The 27,575-nt window shown below is 47.3% G+C and overlaps 1 protein-coding gene across 6 annotated transcripts; it reads left to right on the top strand.

Moving 5' to 3' along the window:
- Positions 1 to 27,510, top strand: CHD4 (chromodomain helicase DNA binding protein 4; the record flags this gene model as incomplete). 6 transcript variants are annotated; one of them, XM_084254592.1, is made up of 39 exons in its annotated part: positions 1 to 100; positions 3,605 to 3,726; positions 3,931 to 4,146; positions 4,357 to 4,475; positions 4,598 to 4,839; positions 5,018 to 5,145; positions 5,393 to 5,528; positions 5,661 to 5,839; positions 6,025 to 6,264; positions 6,927 to 7,130; positions 7,248 to 7,453; positions 7,789 to 7,920; positions 8,000 to 8,096; positions 8,925 to 9,116; positions 9,587 to 9,787; positions 9,947 to 10,084; positions 10,608 to 10,729; positions 10,875 to 11,048; positions 11,355 to 11,496; positions 11,580 to 11,711; positions 11,822 to 11,939; positions 13,795 to 13,919; positions 14,262 to 14,499; positions 14,664 to 14,839; positions 19,307 to 19,487; positions 19,572 to 19,658; positions 19,749 to 19,837; positions 19,924 to 20,057; positions 20,390 to 20,534; positions 20,648 to 20,813; positions 21,082 to 21,179; positions 21,285 to 21,414; positions 21,690 to 21,761; positions 22,065 to 22,202; positions 22,441 to 22,549; positions 22,661 to 22,793; positions 26,110 to 26,305; positions 27,035 to 27,198; positions 27,373 to 27,510. In XM_084254592.1, 39 exons carry the CDS (start codon positions 1 to 3, stop codon positions 27,388 to 27,390), a joined length of 5,739 nt encoding a protein of 1,912 aa, XP_084110718.1. In that variant the 3' UTR covers positions 27,391 to 27,510. The 6 variants fall into 6 exon arrangements, with proteins under 6 accessions (XP_084110718.1, XP_084110721.1, XP_084110722.1 ...); XM_084254595.1 differs by having other exon boundaries at positions 5,700 to 5,839; XM_084254596.1 differs by having other exon boundaries at positions 5,700 to 5,839; positions 19,310 to 19,487.
- Positions 27,511 to 27,575: the final 65 nt, after the last annotated feature.

The raw sequence follows: 27,575 nt of genomic DNA on the forward strand, positions 1-27,575 counted from the left end.
ATGGCGTCGGGCCTGGGCTCCCCGTCCCCCTGCTCTGCGGGCAGTGAGGAGGAGGATATGGATGCACTTTTGAACAACAGCCTGCCCCCACCCCACCCAGGTAACATCTTCCCCAGGGGCCCGGGGCAGGAAGGAGGCATTTGGGCCCTCCCTAGTGACTCCGGTGAGGCAGGGTTGAGTTTCTCGGCTTGCTCTGTGCAGTCTGAGGCAGAGGGCATCCGAAGGGAGTGGTTCTCTTCTGCGGAGCTCTTGTGTGAGGGGGGTGGAAGCCATGTGCCTCCTGGGCTCCGCGGACCGAGATGCAAGCTCGCTGCACTGTTTGTCTTCAGGAATGCTCTGCAGCTCCCATTGAGGGAGCTCTCTGGACTGGCAGGCATGACCCACTGTGGGTCCTTGGAGGAATGCAGTACCTGGGACCCCTGGAAGCTTTGTGGTCCTGAGGTTGGTGGGGTTTGAGGCTGTCTGTTTAGGATCCTGTGCCTGCTACTGTGGTTAGGAAAGAGGGAGCGCTGGTTACTTTCTCTCTGATGAATTTTAGCTTCTGCTCAGTTACTGGTTTTCTGTGCTGTTTCAACTGTGTGAAGTTTGAATTGCGCTCCTCAGCTGGGATCTAGAGCGCCATTAGCTAGGCAGATTGCTGAAATGTTTTCAGTGGGGGAGTGATGGGGGCTAAGGGTTGGACATAGTCACCCTGAAGGATATGTGAGGGGGGCAGAAGAAGGGAGGTGACCCTTTGGGCTCCTCTCTTTCCCTGGCAAGTAGACATAACCGTGTTTTTTTTTTTCTTTTTTTTTTTTTTTTCATAGAGGCTTCTGTCTCTGTGCAGGTAGCCTGGGGTTTGGGCTGGTAGAGTGAAGTGTTTGTGTAGGTGTGTTGGGGGTTGTACTATTTGTGTTTTGGGGTGGCTCCTTGGACTGGCCAAACCCGTATAGTTATAATCACCATGCCTGATTGGAGTAACCCTTGTCTAGTCTCAGATGGTGATTGATGTCATGCTTTCAGGTGGCTGTGCCTCTCTTGTCTGTCTTTTTTCAGAGCCCACTTGTTTCCTCAGCCTTTTCTAAGCTTCATTTTTTTTCTGGATGCCATATCTTCATCATCTCTTTATATTTTTCTTTTCATTCTGGAGCCTGCTGGTCCTGTTTTTGTTTCCCATCCAACGTTTTTTACTTCTCCTTAGCTCCAGGGGCAAGTTGAGGTGGTCTGGGAGAGATGTTACAGCATTTCCTGGGTTGGAAGTCTGCAATTTCAACCTGATACCATTTAAGAGAGGCATCAGTCTTGTTCCTGAGTCTTCTGTTCTTGACATAAGAAACTTAAAATTGACTCTCATCAGTGTGGAGGGCAAGGTGGCAGATTTCGGTGCAGTGGCCTAGGGTAGGGGTAGTGTTGTGGTCGGTAGTGGTGAGGTGATCCTATACTTTCTGTGAGGGGCAGGAGAAATAGTAGTGCTATCCAGTGTGGGGCCCACATCTTGACTTCCCACTGGCCCCCTGGTCTGGGGCTGCTCCTGTGTTGATTGGGAGCTGTGCGGGCTCCCAGGGCAAACTCTGCCCCAAGCTGTAGCATGACCCAGTTTTTCCACTTGCCACACCCCATTCCTGCCCCTTTCCCAAATCTTCTATATCTCAGCCAGTGCTGCCTGCCGTGTCAGCACAGTATCTGCCTGAGAAGTTCGGGGGTCTTATGTGAGTGGAAGTGTGTTCCTTTTGCATCCGTGGGTTTGTCCTTGTTTTCACTTCCAGCTTTTATAGAGGTGATGAAGAGGAACAACTGAAAGATGTAACCGATTGGGGTGGGAGTGGGGGGTGACATGGGGATTGCTGGGGAGAAGTCCTTCAGAAAATGATCCTTTCTGGTGAGATTCAGGCTGGTGTTCCAATCCCGAGGGAATGGGAGGGGCTTTCTTGTGCCTGGCCTGATCCTGGGCTGAGTGGGAAGGGGGAGGCTGATGGTGCTTTGTCCAGCCTAATGTCTCATGTTCCCTGGTATCTGCCTCAGGGCGGAGCCAGAGGCATTTTAGGGCTAGTTCTGGGGGTCAGGAGGGAAGAACCTCTGTAGGATTTGGAGAAGCATATTGTCCACCACTACCTATTGCTGCACCTTTTTTCTAGATCTGGATTTGACTCCTATATGTTGCATAGGTTGCTGCTTCTAATCTGGAAGAGGTGGTTTAGGATCTGTGTGGTTTGGACTCTGGATGGGGTGATGAGGAACTGAGTTTGAGACTTTTTGTGGGCTCTCATTCTTCCAGGTAAATCTCTTAGGTATCAAAAATTTGAAGACAAGATTGTATGCTCTGATCATAGCTTCACTGAGCATTTGTTAAAGCTAAACTCTGATGATTAGAAAGATAACTGATTTAGGGAGTAACCCAGTCCCTCTCTTAGTATTACCCTTTATGTTTGTCTTGGATTTCCTTGCCTGGAACATTAGAGTGGCCTCCTGAGAACTGTGTCACCCCAGGATAGGTGTAAGAGAGGTGGCATTTGGACCTGGGGCCAGGTAATAATTTGGAAAGTCTTCTGTTAGGGTAGTCTCCCCCACATCCCCCCCTCCCTGCCACTTCCTGTCTGTCCTATGTTGGCAGCTGGGTGCCCTGGGCTGGCTTCTGCGGTCAGGAGCCATTTTCCTTCTCCTCAGTGGGTGAGGCACTCCCTCCTTCTCTCCACTCCCTTCTCCACTCCCCCCTCCTTGGGCGGGGGTGGCTTGGGAAGAAGGAGAGAGAGGAGGGAGGAGGGAGCTGGTGTGCTGGTGTAAATGTCTGTTACAAAGGAAGCTGCCTCCTGGCCTTCTCCTCCCCCCTGTGCCCCTTCCCACCTATCCCTGCCCAGGAGCTCTTAGTGTTACCCCAGGCTTTGTGTGTGCTCCCAGCCAGGGGAGGAGGTGGAGCCAGATGGGAGGAGGAAGGGGAGGGTGGAGGAGATGGTGACAGCTGGGCTGATTTGGGCCCCTGGGGAGAAGAGGCTACTGACCCAGGAGAAGCTGAGGAGAAACAGCAGAGCTGGAGATGGGGAAAGGAAATTATGTTTGGGAGTGGGCGTGAGATTGAGTTGGCAGCTGGACCTGGGCTCTGGAAGTTGTGATTGTTTTGAGCAGTGATGACCCAAAGGGGTTAGCAGAGGGTGTGATTTCTAGGACCCCTGAACTGATATTCTGGGAATGTGATGAGAGTGTATGCTGTAGTTTTTGCCTTTTCTGGTAGGGTCTTTCATTCTCACTGCCTGGTTTAGAGAGTATTTGGTGGGCAGATACAGATGGACTAGACCTCTTTCTCATATTTGGTTAACTCTAGGTGGCTTAATTCAACTGCACAGCGAAGATATAGAAGCTCCTGTTAGGGATGAAGGTGAAGAGGTAGAGGTCTGGACAGCTGCCCGAGGTGGGCCTGGTCTGGCCTGGCAGGCCTATTTCGGGTATATACAGCTCTCTCTTTGTCTGTTTTTGTACTGAGTATCAGCTTCCTTCTGTGGAGAGTATAGCTGTTCTCTTCAGTGGAATCTGGGACAAGAGGTGGGGGAATAAAGTCTAAAGCCTCTGGATTAGGCTCTAACCTTTTGCTATTGATCTTTTCCCTGCCTACTTCTTTGCCAAATATATGTAGAAAATGAAGAGGACCCAGAAGAGGATTTGTCAGAAGCAGAAACTCCAAAGCTCAAGAAGAAGAAGAAACCTAAAAAACCTCGGGACCCTAAAATCCCTAAGAGCAAGCGCCAAAAAAAGGAGGTGAGTGGGTGACAGGGTGTTATGGGGAATAAGAGGAAGAAGGGAGGAGCTCTGAGAAGGGTTGCAGGGCTGGGGGCTTTTGTTTTCTGCTTCTGGAGTCTGGAGAGGTGGGTCAGGTCCTGGGGATGAGCCTCAGGGCTGTCCTGAGGTCAGCATGTGTGTAGCATGTGTGTCTGTCTCCCTCCCCCCCCTTCCCTGCTCCAGCGTGTGCTCTTATGCCGGCAGCTGGGGGACAGCTCTGGGGAGGGGCCCGAGTTTGTGGAGGAGGAAGAAGAGGTGGCTCTTCGCTCAGACAGTGAGGGCAGCGACTACACCCCTGGCAAGAAGAAGAAAAAGAAGCTTGGACCTAAGAAAGAAAAGAAGAGCAAATCCAAGCGGAAGGAGGAGGAAGAGGAGGATGATGACGATGATGATTCAAAGGTGCCTGGACTTCCATCCCCTTCTCTGTGTGTTAACTCCTGTCCTTTGTTTCACAGACACTCCTCTGCTCTTTGGAACGTTTTCTCCACTTACTGCTAATGATTTCCTCTCAGCTCTCTTACCCGGGGGTTTGCAAACCTTAGTTTCAACTCATTCTCATAGCAGGTGTGGGCAGTAGGTGTCAGGTCTTTGACCTTGTTCTCTCTGCAGGAACCTAAATCATCTGCTCAGCTCCTGGAAGACTGGGGCATGGAAGACATTGACCATGTGTTCTCAGAGGAGGATTACCGTACCCTCACCAACTACAAGGCCTTCAGCCAGTTTGTCCGGTAAGTAAGAGTTTGGGGCGCGGGGGGAGGAGAGTACTTAAGCAATCTCTTCTCACTTCCCTTCCCTCTCTTTTATTCATGAACTTTTTCTTTTCTGTTCTTACCCCATTTCTCTACCACAGACCCCTTATTGCTGCCAAAAACCCTAAGATTGCTGTCTCCAAGATGATGATGGTTTTGGGTGCAAAGTGGCGGGAATTCAGTACCAACAACCCCTTCAAAGGCAGTTCTGGGGCTTCAGTGGCAGCGGCGGCCGCGGCGGCAGTGGCTGTGGTGGAGAGCATGGTGACCGCCACAGAAGTTGCACCACCACCTCCCCCCGTGGAGGTGCCTATCCGCAAGGCCAAGACCAAGGAGGGCAAAGGTGAAATGGGGCTCCATGGAGGGGAAGGACAAGTGTGGGCTTAGGATGTTGAAGGCAGAGAAAGCATGGAGATTCTGTTCTTTTAGCACTAAGCTAGATATTGGAGGGAGGAATGGCCCTTGGATTTAGAAGGGAACTTTGGGTTGGATGATCTTAACTTGCACTCTTCTGACTTCAGGTCCCAATGCTCGGAGAAAACCCAAGGGCAGCCCTCGTGTACCTGATGCCAAGAAGCCTAAACCCAAGAAAGTCGCACCCCTGAAAATCAAGCTGGGAGGTTTTGGTTCTAAGCGTAAGAGATCCTCGGTGAGAGCCCAGTGCAGCCCTTTGGTGGAGGGCCCTGTCTAAACAAGAGGACATCACCTTATAGCGGGATCTAGCGTTCATGGTGGGCACGTGAGGAGGGGGGCTGGCCGCAGAACAAGGTCTGACTAGGCTCCATGTAGAACAGACCTTGCTGGGATTCTAGGCTCCCTGGTAAGAGTGATTCCTTCTCTACCACTCTCTTCCCTTGGGTTTGAACCTCTAACCATGTGCCTTTTCATTCTGCCAGAGTGAGGATGATGACTTAGATGTGGAGTCTGACTTCGATGATGCCAGTATCAATAGCTATTCTGTTTCTGATGGTTCCACCAGCCGCAGTAGCCGCAGTCGCAAGAAACTCCGAACCACTAAAAAGAAGAAGAAAGGTGTGTTTCTTTTCTGTATCTGTATGTGGTGGGATAAGGTGGGAGTGGTTGGGGAAAATCTCCCTATGGAGATAGGGGTTGGGGGGAGGTAGTTTTTTTCTAATAACTGGGCTTTCCCTCTTCCTTGCCCAGGCGAGGAGGAGGTGACTGCTGTGGATGGTTATGAGACAGACCACCAGGACTATTGCGAGGTGTGCCAGCAAGGCGGTGAGATCATCCTGTGTGATACCTGTCCCCGAGCCTACCACATGGTCTGCCTGGATCCGGATATGGAGAAGGCTCCTGAGGGCAAGTGGAGCTGCCCACACTGTGTGAGTACTTGGCCATTGTGGCCCTTGGGAGCCCTGGAAGGGTGGGGCGAGAAGGCTTTTATGGGTCTGGTGGGAGTAGACTTGGTGATGGTCTTGGTGTGGGCTTCAGGAAGCATTCAGAAGGGGGATGGGTGTGGTTCAGGGGTGGGGGGTGGGAATAATCAGACTCTGGTCTTCCTCTGCAGGAGAAGGAAGGCATCCAGTGGGAGGCTAAAGAAGACAATTCGGAGGGTGAGGAGATCCTTGAAGAGGTTGGTGGTGACCCCGAAGAGGAGGATGACCACCATATGGAATTCTGTCGGGTTTGCAAGGACGGTGGGGAGCTGCTCTGCTGTGACACCTGTCCTTCTTCATACCACATTCACTGCCTGAACCCCCCACTTCCAGAGATCCCCAACGGTGAATGGCTGTGTCCCCGTTGTACGGTGAGTGACTTCCCCCAGCCAGGTGGGAGATGTGAAGTGTAGCCCAACATTAGGGTTAAATGCAGGCATGAGACTGAGGGGCAGGAGAGGCCGATGGAGAACTATAGACCACCTAGCCCTGAGACAGGTATCCTGGGAAAATGTCAGACTAACGTCAAACAAAGAAATTGATGCTTTGCCTGTTCTTTTAAAGGGGGTGGGGCAGTGTTCTTATAGCCCAGAACATCTCTCCCTGACTTGCCATCCAGTCCTGGGGCGCTGGTAGTTTAGAATGGTTAATTAAATAGGAGTGTTACAGCTCTTTTAGAATTTGTCTAGCAGGTTTTCTGGTCCTCACCCGGAGATCCCCACTTAAAAAAAAAAAAGGGGAAAAAGAATGGTTAAATAGGGCGACTTGCTGCCTTCAGATTGGTTGAAAGAGGAGTTCTGTGCTCGTGGTCTGCTTTGGATTGTCGAAGTCTAACTATTGGCTCTGTTAAGTAAATAGGAATGAAATTCTGAAGTAGGGAGGGACTTCTATTACTCTTTCAGTAGAAGTGTCCTGGAATTAGATCTTACTTGAAATGAAGCTTAGTAATCCTTTGATTTGGTTGAGGCTGTGGGCTCTATCATCTCCTCCCCAGGATAATGATTTGATGTTGGATTCTCTTTTTTTCCCACAGTGTCCAGCTCTTAAGGGCAAAGTCCAGAAGATCCTCATCTGGAAATGGGGTCAACCACCATCTCCCACACCAGTGCCTCGGCCTCCGGATGCTGATCCCAATACTCCCTCCCCCAAACCCTTGGAGGGGCGGCCAGAGCGGCAGTTCTTTGTGAAATGGCAAGGCATGTCTTATTGGCACTGCTCCTGGGTGTCCGAACTGCAGGTAAACCTGGAATGCACTAGAGATAGGGGACTCGAGAAGAGGGTAGTGAGAAAAGAGCCTCGGGGAGAGAAGGTGTATATAACTTCTGGGTTGACTTACTTATCTTTCTGCTTGCAGTTGGAGCTGCATTGTCAAGTGATGTTCCGAAACTATCAGCGGAAGAATGATATGGATGAACCACCCTCTGGGGATTTTGGTGGAGATGAAGAAAAGAGCCGAAAGCGAAAGAACAAGGACCCCAAGTTTGCAGAGATGGAGGAGCGCTTCTACCGCTATGGGATAAAACCTGAGTGGATGATGATCCACCGAATTCTCAACCACAGGTACGAATGGAGCTGGGCCAGACTGGTGTTTGTCTTGGGAATCGTGGAGGTAGGCCGTATATCCGCTGGGAGATCCCTACCAAAGGGAGTAAGAAAATGGATTTAGACTTGGAAGAGACCTCTACATGTTATTAACCAACTGAATCCTGGTGTCTGAGCCATAGGCAACTATAGATTAGAGGTCATTTTTGGTTCAAAGACTGGTATAGTAGAGGCTTTGAATTGTATGTCTGGCCTCCGTAGAGTCTGGTTACTGACAGTTTTGAGAGCAGGGCTGACTTAGGCAAAGAGGAGGGTGGCCTGGCTCTGACTGTTTTCTCTCCTTGACCTTACAGCGTGGACAAGAAGGGCCATGTCCACTACTTGATTAAGTGGCGGGACTTGCCATATGATCAGGCATCCTGGGAGAGTGAGGATGTGGAGATACAAGATTATGACCTGTTTAAGCAGAGCTATTGGAATCACAGGTGAGTGGCTTGGGTGAGGGGTGGAGTAGCTCTTTACTGAGAAGGACCCTTGACAACTGTGTGATGTTGTCTCTTTTAGAGAGTTAATGAGGGGTGAGGAAGGACGGCCAGGCAAGAAACTCAAGAAGGTAAAGCTGAGGAAGTTGGAGAGGCCTCCTGAAACACCAACAGTTGATGTGAGTTGGGGCAAAACTGGGATGGCACAATTTGTTGTGTAGGACGATGTACGTGTGCTTCAGCCTAGTGATGTGATTTGGTGGCTTGATCTGCAGGTCCTGACTTTATAGCTGAGGATGCCCCATGAGGCCTGTTGCCCTTCCTCCCCATTTCTCTGTAAATCGGGAAATACTAGCATTACTTTATCTTTTCATCAGAAAAATGGAAATATGGAAGGTGTGGTGTTTTAAACGATTGAGGAAGTGTTACCTAGTGAGGGGACACACAACCAAGCTTTGTGAAACTCACGTTGGAATCTGGGCCCTCTAACCCTTATTTTCTGGCTCAATTGCTTGGGTCTTACTTGATTAATGTGAGAATGAAATGGTTAAGGCTAAAAAGATGAATCTATCAGTAGATTATTACAGTGAGCAATTTGCACAATTTCCAAACGTAATATTTATGCATCGGAAACTATTACGTTAAATGTCAATTACACCTCAGCTAAAAAAATCAAGTAAAAGGTGAATCTAGTGGAAATAGAGGATTATTTATCTGACTAGCAGAGCCTTACTGGATTACTGAGAAGGACCCTAGACAACTAGATTGCCAGGCAGGCTGTGATGTGTCTTTCCTCAGATCTGTATGCCTGATAGATTAATTGCCTTACTTCCTGGAGGGTCTTAAATCAGTCGCAAAGTTTCAGTGATCATTGAGGGTCTTTTCCTCACAGTTTTCTTAAGACTCTCAAGGAAGAGCTCTTGAAGATGTGTGAAGAAGAGGCATTGCTCTTTTAATGGAAGGAAGTGATTCCTTCTTAGCTCTTGACTTCTTATATCATCTTTCAGCCAACCGTGAAGTATGAGCGGCAGCCGGAGTACCTGGATGCTACAGGTGGAACCTTGCACCCCTATCAGATGGAGGGCTTGAACTGGTTGCGCTTTTCCTGGGCTCAGGGCACCGATACCATCTTGGCTGATGAGATGGGTCTGGGGAAGACTGTGCAGACTGCGGTCTTCCTCTATTCTCTCTACAAGGAGGTAGGAGAGCTAGGCTGTTAGGTATTTTACGCTCTTAGTTTACGGTCTTAGGAGAGTAAAAGGAAGAAAAAATTGGTTGCTGATCTTGATGAATACTGTTGAATGGCAGAAAGGTAGACACGTGTACTTAGAGGAAGATTTGATGAGATGGAGCTGTGGGTAAAATTGGTGGTGGGTGCAGAGAGCCTCAGTCCTGGGGCAATGGATTTGAGTTGTGATAAGTGGAATTGTCCGTGGAATTAGTATGGAAAGACCTAATGGAAGAGGTAAGGTTTTAGGCTGTCTGTAAAAGCAGACTTGACTTTGTGGAGTGGAGTAGGCAGCGTGTTCCCACGCATAGAGAGAGGTGAGGGTGAGTCCATACACCAGACCTCAGCTAGCTCTGGGGGATAGGGGTACAGGGGGGTGCTGGCCTTCTAGTGTGGTGTGACCCTTGGTTCTTACACTGTTGCTACTCTTCTTTCTCTAAGGGTCATTCCAAAGGCCCCTTCCTAGTGAGTGCCCCTCTTTCTACCATCATCAACTGGGAGCGGGAGTTTGAAATGTGGGCTCCAGATATGTATGTGGTGACCTACGTGGGTGACAAAGACAGCCGTGCCATCATCCGAGAGAATGAGTTCTCCTTTGAAGACAATGCCATTCGTGGTGGCAAGAAGGCCTCCCGTATGAAGGTATTTCTGTGGGAGGGAGATCATCCTAGAGGGATGGGACCTAGTCTTTGGGGTGAGACAAATTGGATAACAGCTCGGAGGAGAGAACACCCTACATGTGCCTGGGTGTGCTGACACTGGGGGAGGTAACATTAGTGACCCGCTGGCTTTCTTGTGCAGAAAGAGGCATCTGTGAAATTCCATGTGCTGCTGACATCTTATGAGTTGATCACCATTGATATGGCCATCTTGGGTTCCATTGATTGGGCCTGCCTCATTGTGGATGAAGCCCATAGGCTCAAGAACAATCAGTCTAAGGTGAGGGCTTGGCAGTGGTTTTGGCCTTGAGTTTTAGTTTTCTAGTTTCACTCATTAAGCAGAGGCATAGGAGGGGAGGCAAGGGAAAAGTGGCCTCTGCCTTTTTTTTTTTTTAAGATTTTATTTATTTATACAAGCACTGGGTACAATCAGAAGTGCGGGAGGGTGAAAGAATTCACCAGAGTCAGAGGGGAGAGCAGAGCAGGCAGAATGATGAAGTACACTGCTGAGGGGAGCAGCGGGCGGCAGGAGAGATCTGTGCACCATGTGGGACCCTCTCCAGGGGCCGGGGATTGAACCGGCACTGCAGAGGCTGCCGGCAGCTTCGCAACCCAGCACTCAACTGCTGCGCCACTGGGGAGGCCCGCCTCTGCCTTCTTGTGAGAGAGAACCTTGGTGGCCCGCCTTAAAGAGATGGCGCTGGGTGGGGCTAAACTAATGGGCAGTGAAATAGCTGGAACTTGGTGCAGAGATCCTGGAGTTTTCTCCTCATTGGATTTAACATCTTCCTCTGCTTTCCCAGTTCTTCCGGGTCTTAAATGGCTACTCACTCCAGCATAAGCTGTTGCTGACGGGAACCCCGCTACAGAACAATCTAGAAGAGTTGTTTCATCTGCTCAACTTTCTGACCCCCGAGAGGTTCCAGTAAGTGTGTATTTACCCATAACCAGCTTGCAACTTGGCTGCTTTTAATTCTTCCTGTTGCCCCTTTTCTACAGAAAGGGGCAACATCACTTTCTTTTCTTCCTTTTGCTCTTGCCAACAACTTTTCCTTTCTTTCTTTTTGAAGCAATTTGGAAGGCTTCTTGGAGGAGTTTGCTGACATTGCCAAGGAAGACCAGATTAAAAAATTGCATGACATGCTGGGGCCCCACATGTTGCGGCGGCTCAAAGCTGATGTATTCAAGAATATGCCATCCAAGACAGAGCTGATTGTGCGTGTGGAGCTGAGCCCCATGCAGAAGTGAGTCGGAAGGGACAGAAGCAGTGACTCCATTTTGCAAATTTAGACATCTGCCAGTCTGCGGAGCAGTTCTTACTCCTTCCCACACTGCCTCAAGGCATCTGTGACAGGAGCAAGCAAGGCCTAAAGAAATCTCATGCCAGAGGCCTGGAGCCATGTGCTTATTAGTTATCCTTCCCTTATTCAACATGGTGACATTGGTGTTTAGTGAGATACTTCTGCAGGAAGCTCGCATACCTTGGGGGGAGTGCATCAGGAGTCATGTGAGACCCTTGAGTCTGACTGCTTTTTCTCTTGCCCATGTAGGAAGTACTACAAGTACATTCTCACTCGAAATTTTGAAGCACTCAATGCTCGAGGTGGTGGCAACCAGGTTTCCCTGTTAAATGTGGTGATGGATCTTAAGAAGTGCTGCAACCACCCGTATCTCTTCCCTGTGGCTGCAATGGTATGTTGGGCCCCTTCCTCCCTGGGTTGGAACCTCTCCATTGGGCTTGCTTTCAATGTTTTTCTCTTTGCTTCTCTCCTTAGGAAGCCCCTAAGATGCCTAATGGCATGTATGACGGCAGTGCCCTAATCAGAGCATCTGGGAAGTTGCTGCTGCTACAGAAGATGCTCAAGAACCTTAAGGAGGGAGGGCACCGTGTGCTTATTTTCTCCCAGGTATTGTGTGGTGGGGCTGGGGGCTTCAGGTCAGCAGTAGACAAGCCTCATCATGGCATGGGGAAAGGGGCAGTCCTCTGGCTCCTCTGTAACTAGACTTGCTCTTCCAGATGACTAAGATGTTGGACCTGCTAGAGGATTTCCTGGAACATGAAGGTTATAAGTATGAGCGTATTGACGGTGGGATTACTGGGAACATGCGTCAAGAGGCCATTGACCGCTTCAACGGTGAGCGAGGAGAAGGGGCTTCCACCCAGGCATCTCCATTCGCCTGTGTCTTTGGGCCTGCCAGTCTGCAGAGCGATTCTTCCTCCTTCCCACATTCTGCCTCAAGGCATTTGTGACAGGAGCAAGCAAGGCCTAAAGAAACCTGATGCCAGGGGCCTGGCATGTTCTTATCATCATGTTCTCATGCATTTGCTTTTCTGTGTAGTTGATTTTAGGTCTCATACAGTTGATAGGGAAGAGGAAAGCTTTGAATGTCTTGATTGGAAGACTATTCGACTGTTCTTAGGAGAGCTTTTCCCTTTGGAGTTCTTATTCTTTCTGCTAGAAAGAAGAGCATTTTACGTAACTCTCCTCATTGTATTTTGAGGCCTGAGAGGGACCAGGACTTTACTTTTTTTTTTTTTTTTTCTTTTAAGTTTTTTTTTTTTTTAATAGAGGCATGTTTGTTTGTTTATTTATTTGTTTGTTTGTTTTGTTTATACATGCACTGGGTACAGTCAGAAGCGCGGGAGGGTGAGAGAATTCACCAGAGCCAGAGCGGGGAGCAGAGCAGGCAGAAGGACCGAAGTACACTGCTGAGGGGAGCAGCGGGCAGCAGGAGAGGTCTGCGCGCCAAGTGGGACCCTCCTCCGGTGGCCAGGGAGCAGCCGGGGATCGAACCGGCGCTGCAGAGGCCGCGGGCAGCTTCGCAACCCAGCGCTCAACCGCTGCGCCACCGGGGAGGCCCGGGACCAGGACTTTTCTAATCTCAATAGCACGTTAGTGGCAGACTTGTCTCCGTACTACTACCCTTCTTCTTTTTTTTTTTTTTGTTTAAAGATTTATGCATGCATACAAAAGTTGGGGTTTAGGCCAGCAGAATGGGGGGGGTGAGAGGATTCACCAGAGACAGAGTGGGAAACAGAACAGGCAGACTGACCAAAGTACACTGCTAAGGGGAGCAGCGGGTGAGACAGGAGAGGTCTGCTGCGCCATGTTGGCAACTGCTCCCTGGCCAGCCAGGGAATTGAACTCAAGCTGGAGAGGCTACAGACAGCTTCATAGGTTGCGTCTTAACCCCTTGCGCCAGCAGGGAGGCCCAACCCTTCTTTTTTTTAACGTTTAATTTTTAAATAATTTTGAACCTAAGTTGCAAAAAATAGAGTTCATGTATACTCCCCACCCTGTTTCCCTTCATAACAACAACATATGTAAGCACAGTATAATTATCAAAACCAGGAAATTAACAATGGTACAATATTGTTGACTTAGCTACAAGTCTTAATTGAATGTCACCACTTTTCTCCCTAATGCCTTTTTAGGAATCCAACCTCAGATGCCAGATTGCATTGTCTGTTGCTTCTCTTCCTGTCTGTAGTAGTTACTCATTCTTTTTTCTTCTTTCATGACATTGAAACTTTAAGCATGTACTGGTCAGTTTGTAGACTCTAAAGTTTAGGTTTGTTTGATATTTTCTGATTAAATTGAGTTTGGTCATTTGGACAAGAATCCCATAAAAGTTCTTTTTCATGCATCGTAACTGCATCATAACAGTGAGGACATGACGTGTCGATAACGTCCCTTACTGGTGATACACCTTGATTTGCTGGGTTAAGGTGGTGCAGAGTATCTTCTCTGTAAAGTTACTTTTACCTGCTGTAATTGCTAACTGTCTTGAGGGAGGTATTTGAGACAATAGTAATCTCCTGTTTCTCCTTATACTTTGACACTGGGTTCAGTATCCACAGGTAGACCTTGCTGCCAACCATTATTACTGTGATTGCATAATGAAGTTTTCTATTTCTGACATTCCTTCTACATTTATTAATGGAAATTCAGGAGACACTTTTAATGGGATTTTTGGTTCTGTTTTTAGCACCGGGTGCTCAGCAGTTCTGCTTCTTGCTTTCCACACGAGCTGGAGGCCTTGGAATCAATCTGGCCACTGCTGACACAGTTATTATCTACGACTCTGACTGGAACCCCCATAATGACATCCAGGTGAGCAGAGGTAGCTGCCTTGGTATGTAGTAACTTACTGGAAGCGCAGTGCTTTTTGTGAGTGCTCCACCATCTGGAATTAGTTGTTTCAGGAGGAAACAGTAGATTCTTTGGATGTAGATTCTACCTTATTGTAAGCCAGAGAGTTTGGGTTAGCTATGGTCCTGTTTTGGGTAACATGATAGAGGTGGTGTCTGGGGGCAGGGTGCAGAGAAATTTTGTATGAAGTTAAGTTGTAGTCCCTGCCCTGTGCTAGGTTTACCTTATGTGGAAATTGGGCAAAAGTGGTGTTGGGCAAATATGGTTCCTTTGCCTTCTGACTTTGTTATTGTCCAACTCCAGGCCTTTAGCAGAGCTCACCGTATTGGGCAAAATAAGAAGGTGATGATCTATCGGTTTGTGACCCGTGCATCAGTGGAGGAGCGCATCACGCAGGTGGCAAAGAAGAAGATGATGCTGACGCATCTAGTGGTTCGACCTGGACTAGGCTCCAAGACTGGATCCATGTCCAAACAGGAGCTTGATGACATCCTCAAGTTTGGCACGGAGGAACTATTCAAGGATGAGGCCACAGATGGAGGTGAGCTAGTTGGGAACTTGCTTTGGTGTTGGGGTTAGCCTTTCTAAAGGGTTTCTTTGATACCTGGGCTCCTGGGACTTAGACCAAGGGGCATGTGGTGTTTGCTCTTTCCACTGCAGCTGCTGAAGCTAACTTTGAGGGTATGGACCCCTGATTCTTTCTAGGAGGAGACAACAAAGAGGGAGAGGACAGCAGCGTTATCCACTATGATGATAAGGCCATTGAACGACTGTTGGACCGTAATCAGGATGAGACTGAAGACACAGAATTGCAGGGCATGAATGAATATTTGAGCTCATTTAAAGTGGCCCAGTATGTGGTACGGGAAGAAGAGATGGGGGTGAGTATCAGTCCAAGGTAATACTGTGCTTGGTGATCGGTCCAAAACTTGGAATTGAGACCAAGATGGTATTTGAGACAGAAGGAAAACATCTGTAGACAAAATAGTACATCGATGAATTGGTAGGCCAATCATACTCTCATCTCTGCCATGGTAGTCAGGAAACTCACAGCCGAATTTCACATTCAAAACAGTTACATTAACTAGCTCTTTATCAGAATCTAACTCTTTGTTTTCTCTTATATTTTATTAACTACAGATAACTGCTATTTCAGGTCTCTTTGGAGGAAAGGCAGAAGATACATACCTAGGCAGCTTATCTTCCTGTGCTTTTAAAAACATTAGAATTGTTTCTCCTTTTTTCTCCCTGTCCTTTTCTTAGTATTTTGTAGTAAAATAACAAGGTACTGAAGCAATGATAAATGCATAGCTTCTGCAGTAATTCTTCTCCACCCCCAAGAAATAAATTTGGTATAAAATGAAAAAAAAAAATGTACGCTCTAGTGGTCCCCTTTAGGCCACTCAGCTTGGGGTTCTTTGAATTGGCGCCAGTTTCTGGTGATCTGTGCCATCTTTCTTATCCTTCCAATTCAAAAATATTGGCCTTAACTGTGTGTTTTTCTGATACCTGTTATCTTTGTTTTTGAAGGTGATGCTACTAACCTCAGTTTTGCGTAACTATGGCTGGAAGTCTGGCCTAGGCCTGTAGGCCAGTAGTGTTCAATGAGGAGTGTGCTTCTGGCCCGGCTGCACTGACCTTTCAGGGCAGAAATTGCAACCAGGAGTGATCCACCGGGGCAGCGTGTGCTGACTGGTCGGGAAGGGGAGAGGTGGTGCTCTCTCCCCTGTTGCTAACCTTTGCTTCTGACCTCACAGGTGTCCGAAGGACCTCTCTTAAGACTGCAGCTGCTGTTCACTTTTATTATTACTAAAATTTTTTTCTTAGCAGCTCCATGGTTCAAAATTCAGAAAAAGCAAAGGTACATCTTTTCCATGCCGTCCTTTGTCTTTCTAGTTTTTTTCACTAGCAGTAATAAATGATGTTTTTGTTATTTATATATTTTCTAAAAATATATATATATTTAAAGATTTGTTTATGCATGTAAGAACTGGAGTACAGGCCAGAGGTGTGGGGGATGAGAGGAGTCACCAGAGACAGAGTGGGGAAGAGAACAGGTGGATTGACTGAAATATACTGCTGAGGGGAACAGCGGGTGAGTCAGGAGAGGTCTGCTGCACCATGTGGGCAGCTCCCTGGCAGGGGATCGAACTCATGCTCCAGTGGCTGGCGACAGCTTGACAGTGCTGTGTCTTTAACCCCTGTGCCACAAGGGAAACCCTATCTTCTAAAAATAATACATATAAATCCATACAGGTGTATACAGGCACACCATGGAGATATTTTGGGTTTGGTTCCAGGCCACCACATAAAGTGAATATTGCAATAAAGTGAGTCACACACGTGTTTTGGTTTCTTAGTGCACTCTACTGTAATTGGTTAAGTGTGCAATGGCATTATTTCTAAAATACAGTGTAGAACCTTGATTAAATGTGACACAGGTGCAAAGTGAGCACGTGCTGTTGGGCATGTGGCCCCAGTGGGCTCACTGATTTGTGGGGTGGCCACATACCTTTCAATCCCTTAAAGTGCACCATGTGTGAAGTACAGTTAGAGGATGTGTGCCTGTATATGCCTTTGCCTCTACACATCCCTTTTCCTTTTCCTTTTTGTTTTTTTAAAGATTTAATTATTTATACAAGAACTGGGGTACAGGCCAGAGGCATGGGAGGGTAAGAGAATTCATCAGAGACAAAGCAGGGAGCAGAACAGGCAGAAGGACTGAAAACACTGCTGAGAGGAGCAGCGGGTGAGACAGGAGAGGTCGGTCGAGACAGGAGGGGGTCTGCTTCTCATGTGGGTATTTCTCCGGCCAGCCAAGAATCAAACCTGCGCTGCATAAGCTGCGGACAGCTCCACAGTGCTGCGCTCAACCTGCTGTGCCACCAGGGAGGCCCCTCTTTTTTTTTTTTTTTTAAAGATTTATGTATTTCTGCATACAAGAACTGGGGTACAGGCCTGAGGTGTGGGGGTGAGAGGATTCACCAGAGACATAGAGTGGGGAACAGAACAGGTAGACTGATTTAAACATACTGCTGAGGGGAGCAGCGGGCGAGACAGGAGAAGTCTGCTACACCATGTGAGTTGCTCCCTGGCAGCCGGGCATCGAACTCGTGCTGCAGAGGCTGTGGATAGCTTCATAGTGCTGTGCTTAACCCCTTGCACCACCAGGGAGGCCCCTCCTTTTAAGCACCAAGTAGTTCCATATAGTATTCTTTACCTTGCCTTTGTTAACTTAATATATCTTGAAGATAAAATGCAAATCAGTACAAAAAGAGCTTTCTACTCTGCCTTTTTTGTATGCTATGTCCTTAGTTGGAGGTACCATAATTATTTATTTTTATTTTTATTTTTTTTAAGATTTTTTTATATATGCACATAAGAGCTGGGGTACAGGCCAGAGGTGTGGAGGGTGAGAGGATTCACGAGAGACAGTAGGACAGGCAGATTGACTGAAATACACTGCTGAGGGGAGCAGCGGGTGAGTCAGGAGAGATCTGCTGCGCCATGTGGGTTGCTCCCTGGCCAGCCGGGGATCAAACTCATGCTGCAGTGGCTGCTGATAGCTTCATAGGTTGTATTTTAATCCCTTTGGCCACCAGGGAGGCCCTTTATTTTTTCTCTAAAGATTTATTTATGCATACAAGAACTCCGGGGTACAGGCCAGAGATGCAGGGGGTGAGAGCATTCATCAGAGACAGAGTGGGGAACAGAACACGCAGATTGACTGAAATACACTGCCGAGGGGAGCAGCGGGCAAGACAGGAGAGGTCTACTGTGCCATGTGGGTCATTTCTCTGGCTGGAGATCGAACTTGTGCTGTAGTAGCTGCTGACAGCTTCATAGTGCTGCAACTTAACCCCTTATGCCACTAGGGAGGGCCACTATAATTACTTTTAAATGAACATATAATTGATGGATAACATTAGCTTCAGGTATACAATATAATGAGTTGATATTTGGATGTACTGGGAATTGACTAGTTAACATCCATTGCCACAGAGACTTACAAATTTTTTTTCCTGTGGAGAGAACTTCTAAGATCTTGATAACATTTAAATATGTCATGTGGTTATCAATTGAAGTCTGTACCTTGCATCCCCGTGACTGACTTGTTTATAGTTGGTACTTTATACCATTTAGCTACTTCCACTTGCTGTGTGTCGTTCCCTGCCCCCAGCAACACACACAATTTATTAGTTCCGTCATGATGGACATTTAAGTTGTTTATAATATGCTGCTGGCAGCAGTTTAACTGTAATGTAAGGTATTTGGAATCAATTAATGGCCCTGAAGTATCTGAAAAAACGATGACTTTCAGAGGAACTTAAACACTGGGACATAAGAGGAGATCTATGTATTTAGATCTAGATGGACAAGACAGATATACATACGTGTATCTGAAAAATTACATATTTTTTTTTGCATAAAAGAATTGGTGTGTAGGCCAGAGGTCCAGGGCATGAGAGGATCCACCAGAAACAGTGGGGAGGAGAACAGGCGGATGTACTGCTAAGAGGTACAGCAGGTGAGATAGGAGAGGTCTGCTGTGCCATATGTAGGTTAGCTCCCTGGCTGGGGGTGATAGCACTGAGATTTAACCCCTAGGCCACCAGGGAGGCCCTCATAGTTGGTAAACTTTTAAGGAGTATATGAGGAACAGTAGGGTTTATGATCCTTTGACTTTATCTCATGAAACTTTAAAAAATTTATGCATACAAGAGCTGGGGTATAGGCCAGAGGTGTGGGGGTGAGAGGATTCACCAGAGATAGAGTGGGGGACAGAACAGGCTGACTGACCGAAATACACTGCTGAGGGGAGCAACGGGCGAAGCAGGAGAGGTCTACTGTGCAATACGGGTTTCTCCCTGGCCTGCCTGGGATCAAATTCCAGCTGTAGTAGCTGAGGATTGCTTCACAGTGCTGTCCTTAACACCTTGTGCCACCAGGGAGGCCCATTCATGAAACTTTCGCAGTATTTCAGAAGCTCCTGTGTTCTGCCTTACCAAGGTTCTAACCTCTCTTTCCTTTATTTTGCCATCTCATAACTATGTGTCAAATGAAAGAGGTTATAAGAAAGCACATTATCTCTCTTTAACCTTCTCTTGTGATAATAGTGCCTCCCATGTATTTCTTTCAGTTCCGTTGGCTGCTAATCTATAAATAATCATGAGGAGTCACGTCCTGTCAATTAAATTTCTTTCAAGTTCTTAGGTCCAAGCAGGCACACCAACTATTTCAGAGTCAAGTCATGAAAAGGAGCTAGCAGAATGGGAACTGTGAGGACCAGGGGTAGCTGGTGGTGCTGACTTCAGCACCCCTGAGTCCTGGCCCTCCCTCTGTCCCAGGAGGAAGAGGAGGTAGAACGGGAAATCATAAAACAGGAAGAAAGTGTGGATCCTGACTACTGGGAGAAATTGCTGCGGCACCATTATGAGCAGCAGCAAGAAGATCTGGCCCGAAATCTGGGCAAAGGAAAAAGAATCCGTAAACAGGTCAACTACAATGATGGCTCACAGGAGGACCGAGGTGTGTGTGGCCGGCCCCGCCCCCCACCCATGGGCCGTTCCACTAGAGCAGTGGGCCCCGCTCATCTGCCCTCTCTCCCTCCAGATTGGCAGGACGACCAGTCCGACAACCAGTCCGATTATTCAGTGGCCTCAGAGGAAGGTGATGAAGACTTTGATGAACGTTCAGAAGGTGAGGGCTGTGCCTGTATGCTGGTTTTGAAAATACTGCTTTTTCTAATTTTGCCACCCGTGTTGCTCATGCATCCTTTTCTTTTTGCAGCTCCCCGCAGGCCCAGTCGCAAGGGCCTGCGGAATGATAAAGATAAGCCATTGCCTCCTCTGTTGGCCCGTGTTGGTGGAAATATTGAAGTAAGTGCACATAATTCTGGGGAGGGGTAATGAATGCTGATGGGAAAAGACCTGCTCCCGCTCACCTAGGTTCCTTCTCTCTCTAGGTACTTGGCTTTAATGCTCGTCAGCGCAAAGCCTTTCTTAATGCTATTATGCGATATGGGATGCCACCTCAGGATGCTTTTACCACTCAGTGGCTGGTGAGGGATCTGCGTGGCAAATCAGAGAAAGAGTTCAAGTAAGTGGAAAGCTGGAATGACTGATGTAACTAGAGCAAAGAATTCTAGCCTCTGGTTATCCTCCACTGCCAGTCAGGGCTGTGCAGGGAAGTTGGCTGTGTCTTCTGCTGAAGTTGGCAGGTGAAACTGTTAGTAGTAGTAGGGTTCTTTGTGTCCCCTAGCTACCTTGAGAGAGAACCTATGGTGTGGTGTGGAGTGTAGACATCAGCCTACAGTGTATGTGGGCCTTACCTCAATATGGACCATAGTCACTGTCTGGGATAATGCCTTAGTGGGTATAGGGCAGAATCTGATCATTGTCTTAACTCATTTCTGTACTTGTTTCCTGCAGAGCTTACGTGTCTCTTTTTATGCGGCATTTATGTGAGCCTGGAGCAGATGGGGCTGAGACCTTTGCTGATGGTGTCCCCCGAGAAGGCCTGTCTCGGCAGCATGTTCTTACAAGGATTGGTGTCATGTCCTTGATTCGCAAGAAGGTAATGCCTGAGCCTCACCTGAGTTCAAGGTTTCTAGGGGAAACTGGAAGCAGTTTCCAGGAAAGCAGCCTGGAGCTAGAATTGGGTCTTTAACTTCTCGTCTTTTGCTTTAGGTTCAGGAATTTGAACATGTTAATGGGCGCTGGAGCATGCCTGAACTCGCTGAAGTAGAGGAAAGCAAGAAGATGTCCCAGCCAGGGTCACCTTCCCCAAAGACCCCTACACCCTCCACTCCAGGGGACACGCAGCCCAACACCCCTGCCCCTGCCCCAGCTGCTGGTAAGTCTGCCCACACACTCATTTCCCTGGCCTTCCTTCTTGTCCTGGCCTTTGCTTTTTCTGTTCCCCTGTGCTCAGTTCTAACAGGGGTGTCTGGCAGGCCACACAGCAATCTCCCTCTCAGTTTAGGAGGGCTGTCCTGAGAATATGGCTGGCTCTTAAAGGCACGAGAGGACATTTTTTTAAGTTGAGTTAAACTGACAAGGCATGACATTCGCTCTGAGTTAGGACCGTCTTCCTAATTATTTTTTTCTCATTTGGCCTGCAGAAGATGGGGTAAAAATAGAAGAAAATAGCCTCAAAGAAGAGGAGAATGCAGAAGGAGAAAAGGAGGTTAAATCTGCAGTCCCTGAAGCCACCCCTGAGGTAACACATGAGGGTGACTTGGTACCATACTAATGGCTAATGAACAAACCCACTTTGCTTTTGGGGTGCTGGCTTCTTCAGCTTCTGTCTTTTTTTCCTTCAAAGAGTACACAGCCGCCTGCCCCTGCTTCAGAGGATGAGAAGGTCCTTGTTGAACCTCCTGAGGGAGAGGAGAAAGTGGAAAAGGCAGAGGTGAAGGAGAGAACAGAGGAGCCTATGGAGACTGAACCCAAAGGTATCCACATTTTCAAGACCACCAGATCACTCTGGGGACCGCAGTTCTCACTCCTAGCCAGGCTGCAGAGACAGCAGGACTCGCTGATGACTTCTACACCCTTGAGTTTGTTGTATTTTTTAACTTTTAAAATCTTGATTTTAAATTACAGCATTTCTCCCTTCAGACACCTCTGACTTTGATTATAGGGATTAGGTTTAGAACTGTTCCAGTTGGATAGAGGGACAGAGAACATGCTTCTTAAATACACGCTCAGTGCTGTTTGTTCCCCACAGGTGTTGCTGAAGTGGAAAAGGTGGAGGAGAAATCAGCAATAGATCTCACTCCCATTGTAGTAGAGGACAAAGGTTGGTGTTTGGGGAAGCTGATCGTGGTTTAGAAGGACTCTCAGACTAGATGCAAGGGCTTTTATCTCTGGGAACATCCACCCTGCCCCATCTGCACCCTTATAGCTGTTTTATCCCAAGCTAAAAGACTCCATCTGTTTCCCATTGAGTTGTCAGTGGGCCAGGGACACCTTTTTCTGGGTTTGTGAGCTACCGTGGAGAAGGGGGAGGTTACTGGGCATCTTGTAGCAGGTAGTTTCGTGGAGAAATCACAGTGCTAGGCTTCTGTCTGGAGCTGACAGTTTCCTTCTGAATGTCCTGTAGAAGAGAAGAAGGAGGAGGAGGACAAAAAAGAGGTGATGCTTCAGAATGGAGAGACCCCCAAGGACATGAATGATGAGAAACAGAAGAAAAACATTAAACAGCGTTTCATGTTCAACATTGCAGATGGTGGTTTTACTGGTATGAAATGAGGGGTTAAAAGGATCTGAGGGAGAAAGTTTGGTTCTGGTCAGAAACCCAGGCAGAGACTTTACCACTGCCAGAGAGGGAATGCCAGCTTGACTGCATGTGCCTCTGGGTCCATGTTAGAAAGCCAGAGGCATTCTACTGAGATGATGTGGGGGAAGGACTAAAGAGCTGTTTGAATTTGCACAGATGTTTGCCTTTTTCTCCTAACTTTGCCTAAATCCCTCCTCAGAATTGCACTCCCTTTGGCAGAATGAGGAGCGGGCAGCCACAGTCACCAAGAAAACCTATGAGATCTGGCATCGACGGCATGACTACTGGCTGCTGGCTGGCATCATAAAGTATCCTTTGCCTGAGTCTGGGCTGAGGTTCTGGGTGAAGGTTTCTGAAGGGCTCACAGTCTGAGGTTTTTACTTTCCTCGCCTTGTTTTTCCTGAGCTCTTTTCCCATAGCCATGGCTATGCCCGGTGGCAGGACATCCAGAATGACCCACGCTATGCCATCCTCAATGAGCCTTTCAAGGGTGAAATGAACCGTGGCAATTTCTTAGAGATCAAGAATAAGTTTCTGGCCCGAAGGTTCAAGGTGAGCAGGATGAGGAGGAACACAGTGTTGAAGTGAACAGACTTTAAAGTGCAGAAGGGACTGCAAAGGAGGGAGTCTGTTCATTCACCCATCCTGTTTCTTATGTTCTGTGTATTTGACTTAACTATTTGTATTCTGTGAAAGGCTTTCCTCCGAAATATCTTAAATATTAGAGAGCAACATAATCAGACTTGAAAATTAATCAGCTGTTCAGGGGCTGAAGATGACTATGTGCCTAAGGAATGACAGACTAGGCAGTAGGTGCGTTGGGGGAACACCGTAGGTTGGAGTGTTCAGGAAAAATGCAGAGGTGGGGTTGAATTGGATCTCTGAGAAGGTGGTAGGGATCTCAGTGGGCTGGTGGTACTTTTTCTGGGTCTGAGCACTTGTGTGCTTAGGTAAGGAGTGGAGTGGATGCAAAGAGAAGGTGCAGAGGTGTAGAGGTTCAGAATCACTACAGATAATGAGCCCAGGCCTGAAGGGAGTGTCACTTAAGAATTTAGCAAATGTCTATTGAGGGCGCCTGGTCTTCTTCGAAGACCAGACACATGCATCTTAACCTGAATATAATGGGGGCATACAGATGCACACAAGTAATACTGCAGTGAGTGCTAGAGGGAGGTAAAGGCAAATAAGTCTTGCTGCCTGTGCTTGGTAAGCTCTCTGTTAACAGGAGGGGCAAAAGTCATCCATCAAATGAATGCCATTCTGTGTATTAGGGAAACTGGTGAATTCATTAGCAGTTTCTTCAGTGGGAATTTGGGGAGCAGAGTGAGAGCTCACAAATGACTTCATGGAGATGTCATTGGAATTAATTCCATGAGTGTAATAGAAATTGTGGAGTAGACACAGAATGTTGTTTGAGCTAAAGGAATTAGGTTGGGCGAAGACATCGAGGAAACAAAGCTTAGGGTATTTGGAGACAGTAAATATCCTAGTTGGGCTGTAGAAAAGCCTTGTGGTGGGGGAGGTAGGTTGCAAAGAGAAGCAAGGGCTGGAGGTCAGTAGGTAGGGTTTTCACCAGATAAGAGAGTCTCAACTACAGCCTGCAATTAAAGGGCAGCCATCAAAGTTTTGTGAAGAGTTTGCTACGACCAAGGGAAATGGAATAGTTACTCATGAGATTATAGAGAGTATATAGTCTTATGGTTGTGAGAGCCTGGACGGTGATGCTGGTTGTGGAAAATAAAAGGTTAAGATAAAGAAAACATCAAAATGTTCACAGGATTTGTGATTGACCAAGGGGATCAGCAACCCTCTATTGAAGTGCCTGATGGTACCTGTTTCAGACACTGGGGCATGTATCCTCTGTTGCAAATACCCAGCTCTTGTTATAGTGTGAAAGCAGCCACAGGCAATAAGTGAGTATGAAATGGGTTCCAATAAAACTATTGTTGATGAGTGCTAAAATCTGAACTACATAAAATTTCATGAAGTATCTCAATATTTTTATTTTGACTTTTTCAACTACTTAAAAATTTAAAAACCATTCTTTAGCTCTTGGACCATACTGGAGGACAGTAGGCACATTTGGCCCCACAGGCCACAGTTTGCCAACTTAACTGCATTTGAGATAAAAGGAGTGAGACTCTAAAACTAACTGGCTTTAAGCCTGAATCACTGAGAAAGTTAAGTCATCATTGGTAGATCAGGGAAGTGAGAGAGAGTGATTTATAGAAAAAAAGTTCAATTTTAGACTAGTCATTTGGTATTTTCACAAGTAAATATCTTTCCACTACTATCACCACAAACAAGTGGGATCAAAGCGTGATCAGCTGTGCAAGAGTGGGATCAGAACAGTCAGTGCTTGAGAGGCAGGTTTGAAGAGCCTCAGGTCATTTGCATAGAGGTGCTGGCTGAGACAGGAGAGGAGCAGTCTCTTGAGAGAAAGCTTCAGAAGGCAACAATCCATGGGCTGATTTTAGGGAACACTCACAGTTTGAGGCAGGAAGAGGGAGTTGGTGAAGGAGTCAGGGTATATAGATTGAAAGCAAAGGCTTTCAAGAGGGCGATACAGGTGATACATTTGGGGATAAATTAGTAGACTGATGGAGCCATATGTCTTATGGAAAAAAACAGCCTATTTATCTGATACTCTCCCTCCTTCTGCTCCCTAATGGATTTATTCTATTTAAAAAACAGTGGATACTTCAGCAAATTAAATCTCATAACTCTTGTATCAGCATTGTGTCCCTTGGAATATATTTCAAAGACCCTTTTACATAGCTCTTATTAGGTGACATGTGCAAGAGTATTGAATGCAGTAGAATTTTTGGTGATGGGTCCTGGAGGCAACCCAGGCGTTGTTGGGGGAGTGGATAGGTAAACGTGGATTCTCATCACGGAGCATAAAGCAGCAGCGAGAAGCAACAAAAAATATATAACAACATAAGAAAGATACATAGTGGGAAAAGGAAAAAACGCAGAACAGCATCGTGTAACTCAAATGCGTATGTGAAACAATACTCAGTCATCAAAGACACCCACAAAAACACACAGTGAGTATATTAGAGGGTTGCCTGTTGGGGAGGAAAGGAGTCCGGGTCTGATAAAGGATAAAGCAGAACAGCTTACGTGGTAGGGATACCCATAGGACAGACTGCCACGCAGCTGTAAGCGTGGACTTTTTTCTTTTTTTTAATCTTTTTTTTTTTTTTAAAGATTTATTTATTTATTTATACAAGCACTGGGTACAGTCAGAGGCACGGGAGGGTGAGAGAATTCACCAGAGCCAGAGCGGAGAGTAGAACAGGCAGAATGATGAAGTACACTGCTGAGGGAAGCAGCAGGCGCTGCAGGAGAGGTCCGTGTGCCATGTGGGACCCTGGCCCGGCGGCCGGGGATCAAACCCGCGCTGCAGAGGCTTTGGGTAGTTTCGCAACCCAGCGCTCAACCGCTGCGCCACCAGGGAGGCCCCATAAGGTTGGGCTTTTTGAAGAGCACTTGACGATGAGATGCTCACTATGTAACTGAGTGAAAAATAATATTTATATAAAATGACCTTAATTATGTAAGCAATAGGCACCAAAAAAAAAAACAAAAAAAACAAAAACAAACCCTCAGTGTTAACAGTATCTCTAGAAGGTAGAATTACTTGGGATTTTAATCCTTTATATAGTCTAAGTTGAGTTTCTATTTAAAGTATCAATGAAAATTAAGTTATAAAGACTTGGACCTCTGAAGAGGGGTTAAAAAGAAAAGCAATGGCTTGTTGATCTGCTTGGGTGTGTAAAGAACACTTTAAGGTTCCTCGAGGCCCAAAGCAGCAAAGTGTGTGTCAGTCTAACTCTTGTCTCCTCTTTTGTCTCTTGCCCAGCTCTTAGAACAAGCCCTGGTGATTGAGGAACAGCTACGCCGGGCAGCGTATCTGAACATGTCCGAGGACCCCTCACACCCTTCCATGGCCCTGAACACCCGCTTTGCTGAGGTCGAGTGTCTGGCAGAGAGCCATCAGCACCTGTCCAAGGAGTCAATGGCAGGAAACAAGCCAGCCAATGCGGTCCTGCACAAAGGTAGCCAGTGGCTCCCCTGCCTCCTGCTGACTCAGCCTCTTTCCTCCCTAACCTCCTTAGTGCACATTTACTTCTTACTGCCAGACCTTTTTCAGAGCTCCTTTGGGAGCTTAGGGTGTGCCAGGGAGCTTTGCCTTCCTCCTTGGGATGCTCATGTCTTAGAGGCAATCAAGGACAGTTCTTTGCCTCTTTTAACTCCTAATATATTCAAGTTCTTGGAGGTGGAAAGCAAAGCAGAATAATGTAGTGTCAGCTGGGATACTTTAGAGGTTACTTTAGGTGATTTAAGATCCCATCAAATTCTAGACCCCTTTCAACATTTTGTTTCTAATTAAAGTTAAAACATTGAGGTGGGGTGAAGGGTGAAATGAGGAAAAGGATGTTATAAAGGAAGGGGGAGACAGATCTGAAAGGTGGAGAGGAAAGGAAACAATGGGACTAAGCTGCTCAAGAAGAGGTGGCAACACAGACAGTAGGGAGCAAGGGACAGTCCCCCTTAAAAGGGGGACTTTTAAGAAGAGTAGAATCAAGGACAGCCAGAACTGAGGTATGAGAATGGTGGTTGAGTGTGGTTGAGGCCAGGTCAGATTACTCAGTGACAAAAGACAGTACTCCCAGCACTGAGCACATCACTTAGTCACAGAGAAGTGATGAGAGGCTGGCCCATTGTGGTAGGAAGGATCTCGGTCTTGGCTACCACAGCTCACCGCCTCTGTTTGCCCTGTGCAGTTCTAAAACAGCTGGAAGAACTGCTGAGTGACATGAAAGCCGATGTGACTCGACTCCCCGCTACTATTGCTCGAATTCCCCCAGTTGCTGTGAGGCTACAGATGTCAGAGCGTAACATTCTCAGTCGCCTGGCAAACCGAGCACCTGAACCTACTCCACAGCAGGTGGGACCATTTACTTCTGGCACCTGTTCTAGCAGAGCCATTCTGGAACTTGTAACTTTGCTCTCTATTACTTTACATACTGGGCAGGGCACTGTCTTACCAGTGAGTTCTCTGGGGATGGGGTAGATTTTTAAGGTCTGAAATTTTGATTCCTTTGGCTTTCTTTCCATATAGGTAGCCCAGCAGCAGTGAAGATCCAGATTGATGATAACACCTCCACCGCTGAGCAGTGACCTTCTTCACTTTCCCTTGTCCAGCTTCCCCCCTGGGGCCTGAGAGACCCTCTCCTTCCTTCTGCCCCAACTTCCATGTTGTAAAGGAACAGCCCCCTGTGCACTGGGGGAGGGGAGGGAGTGAGGGGCAGTGGTGCCCTTCCT

This window comes from Talpa europaea (genome assembly GCF_964194135.1).
Source record: "Talpa europaea genome assembly, chromosome: 15".
Taxonomy (NCBI): Eukaryota; Metazoa; Chordata; class Mammalia; order Eulipotyphla; family Talpidae; genus Talpa; species Talpa europaea.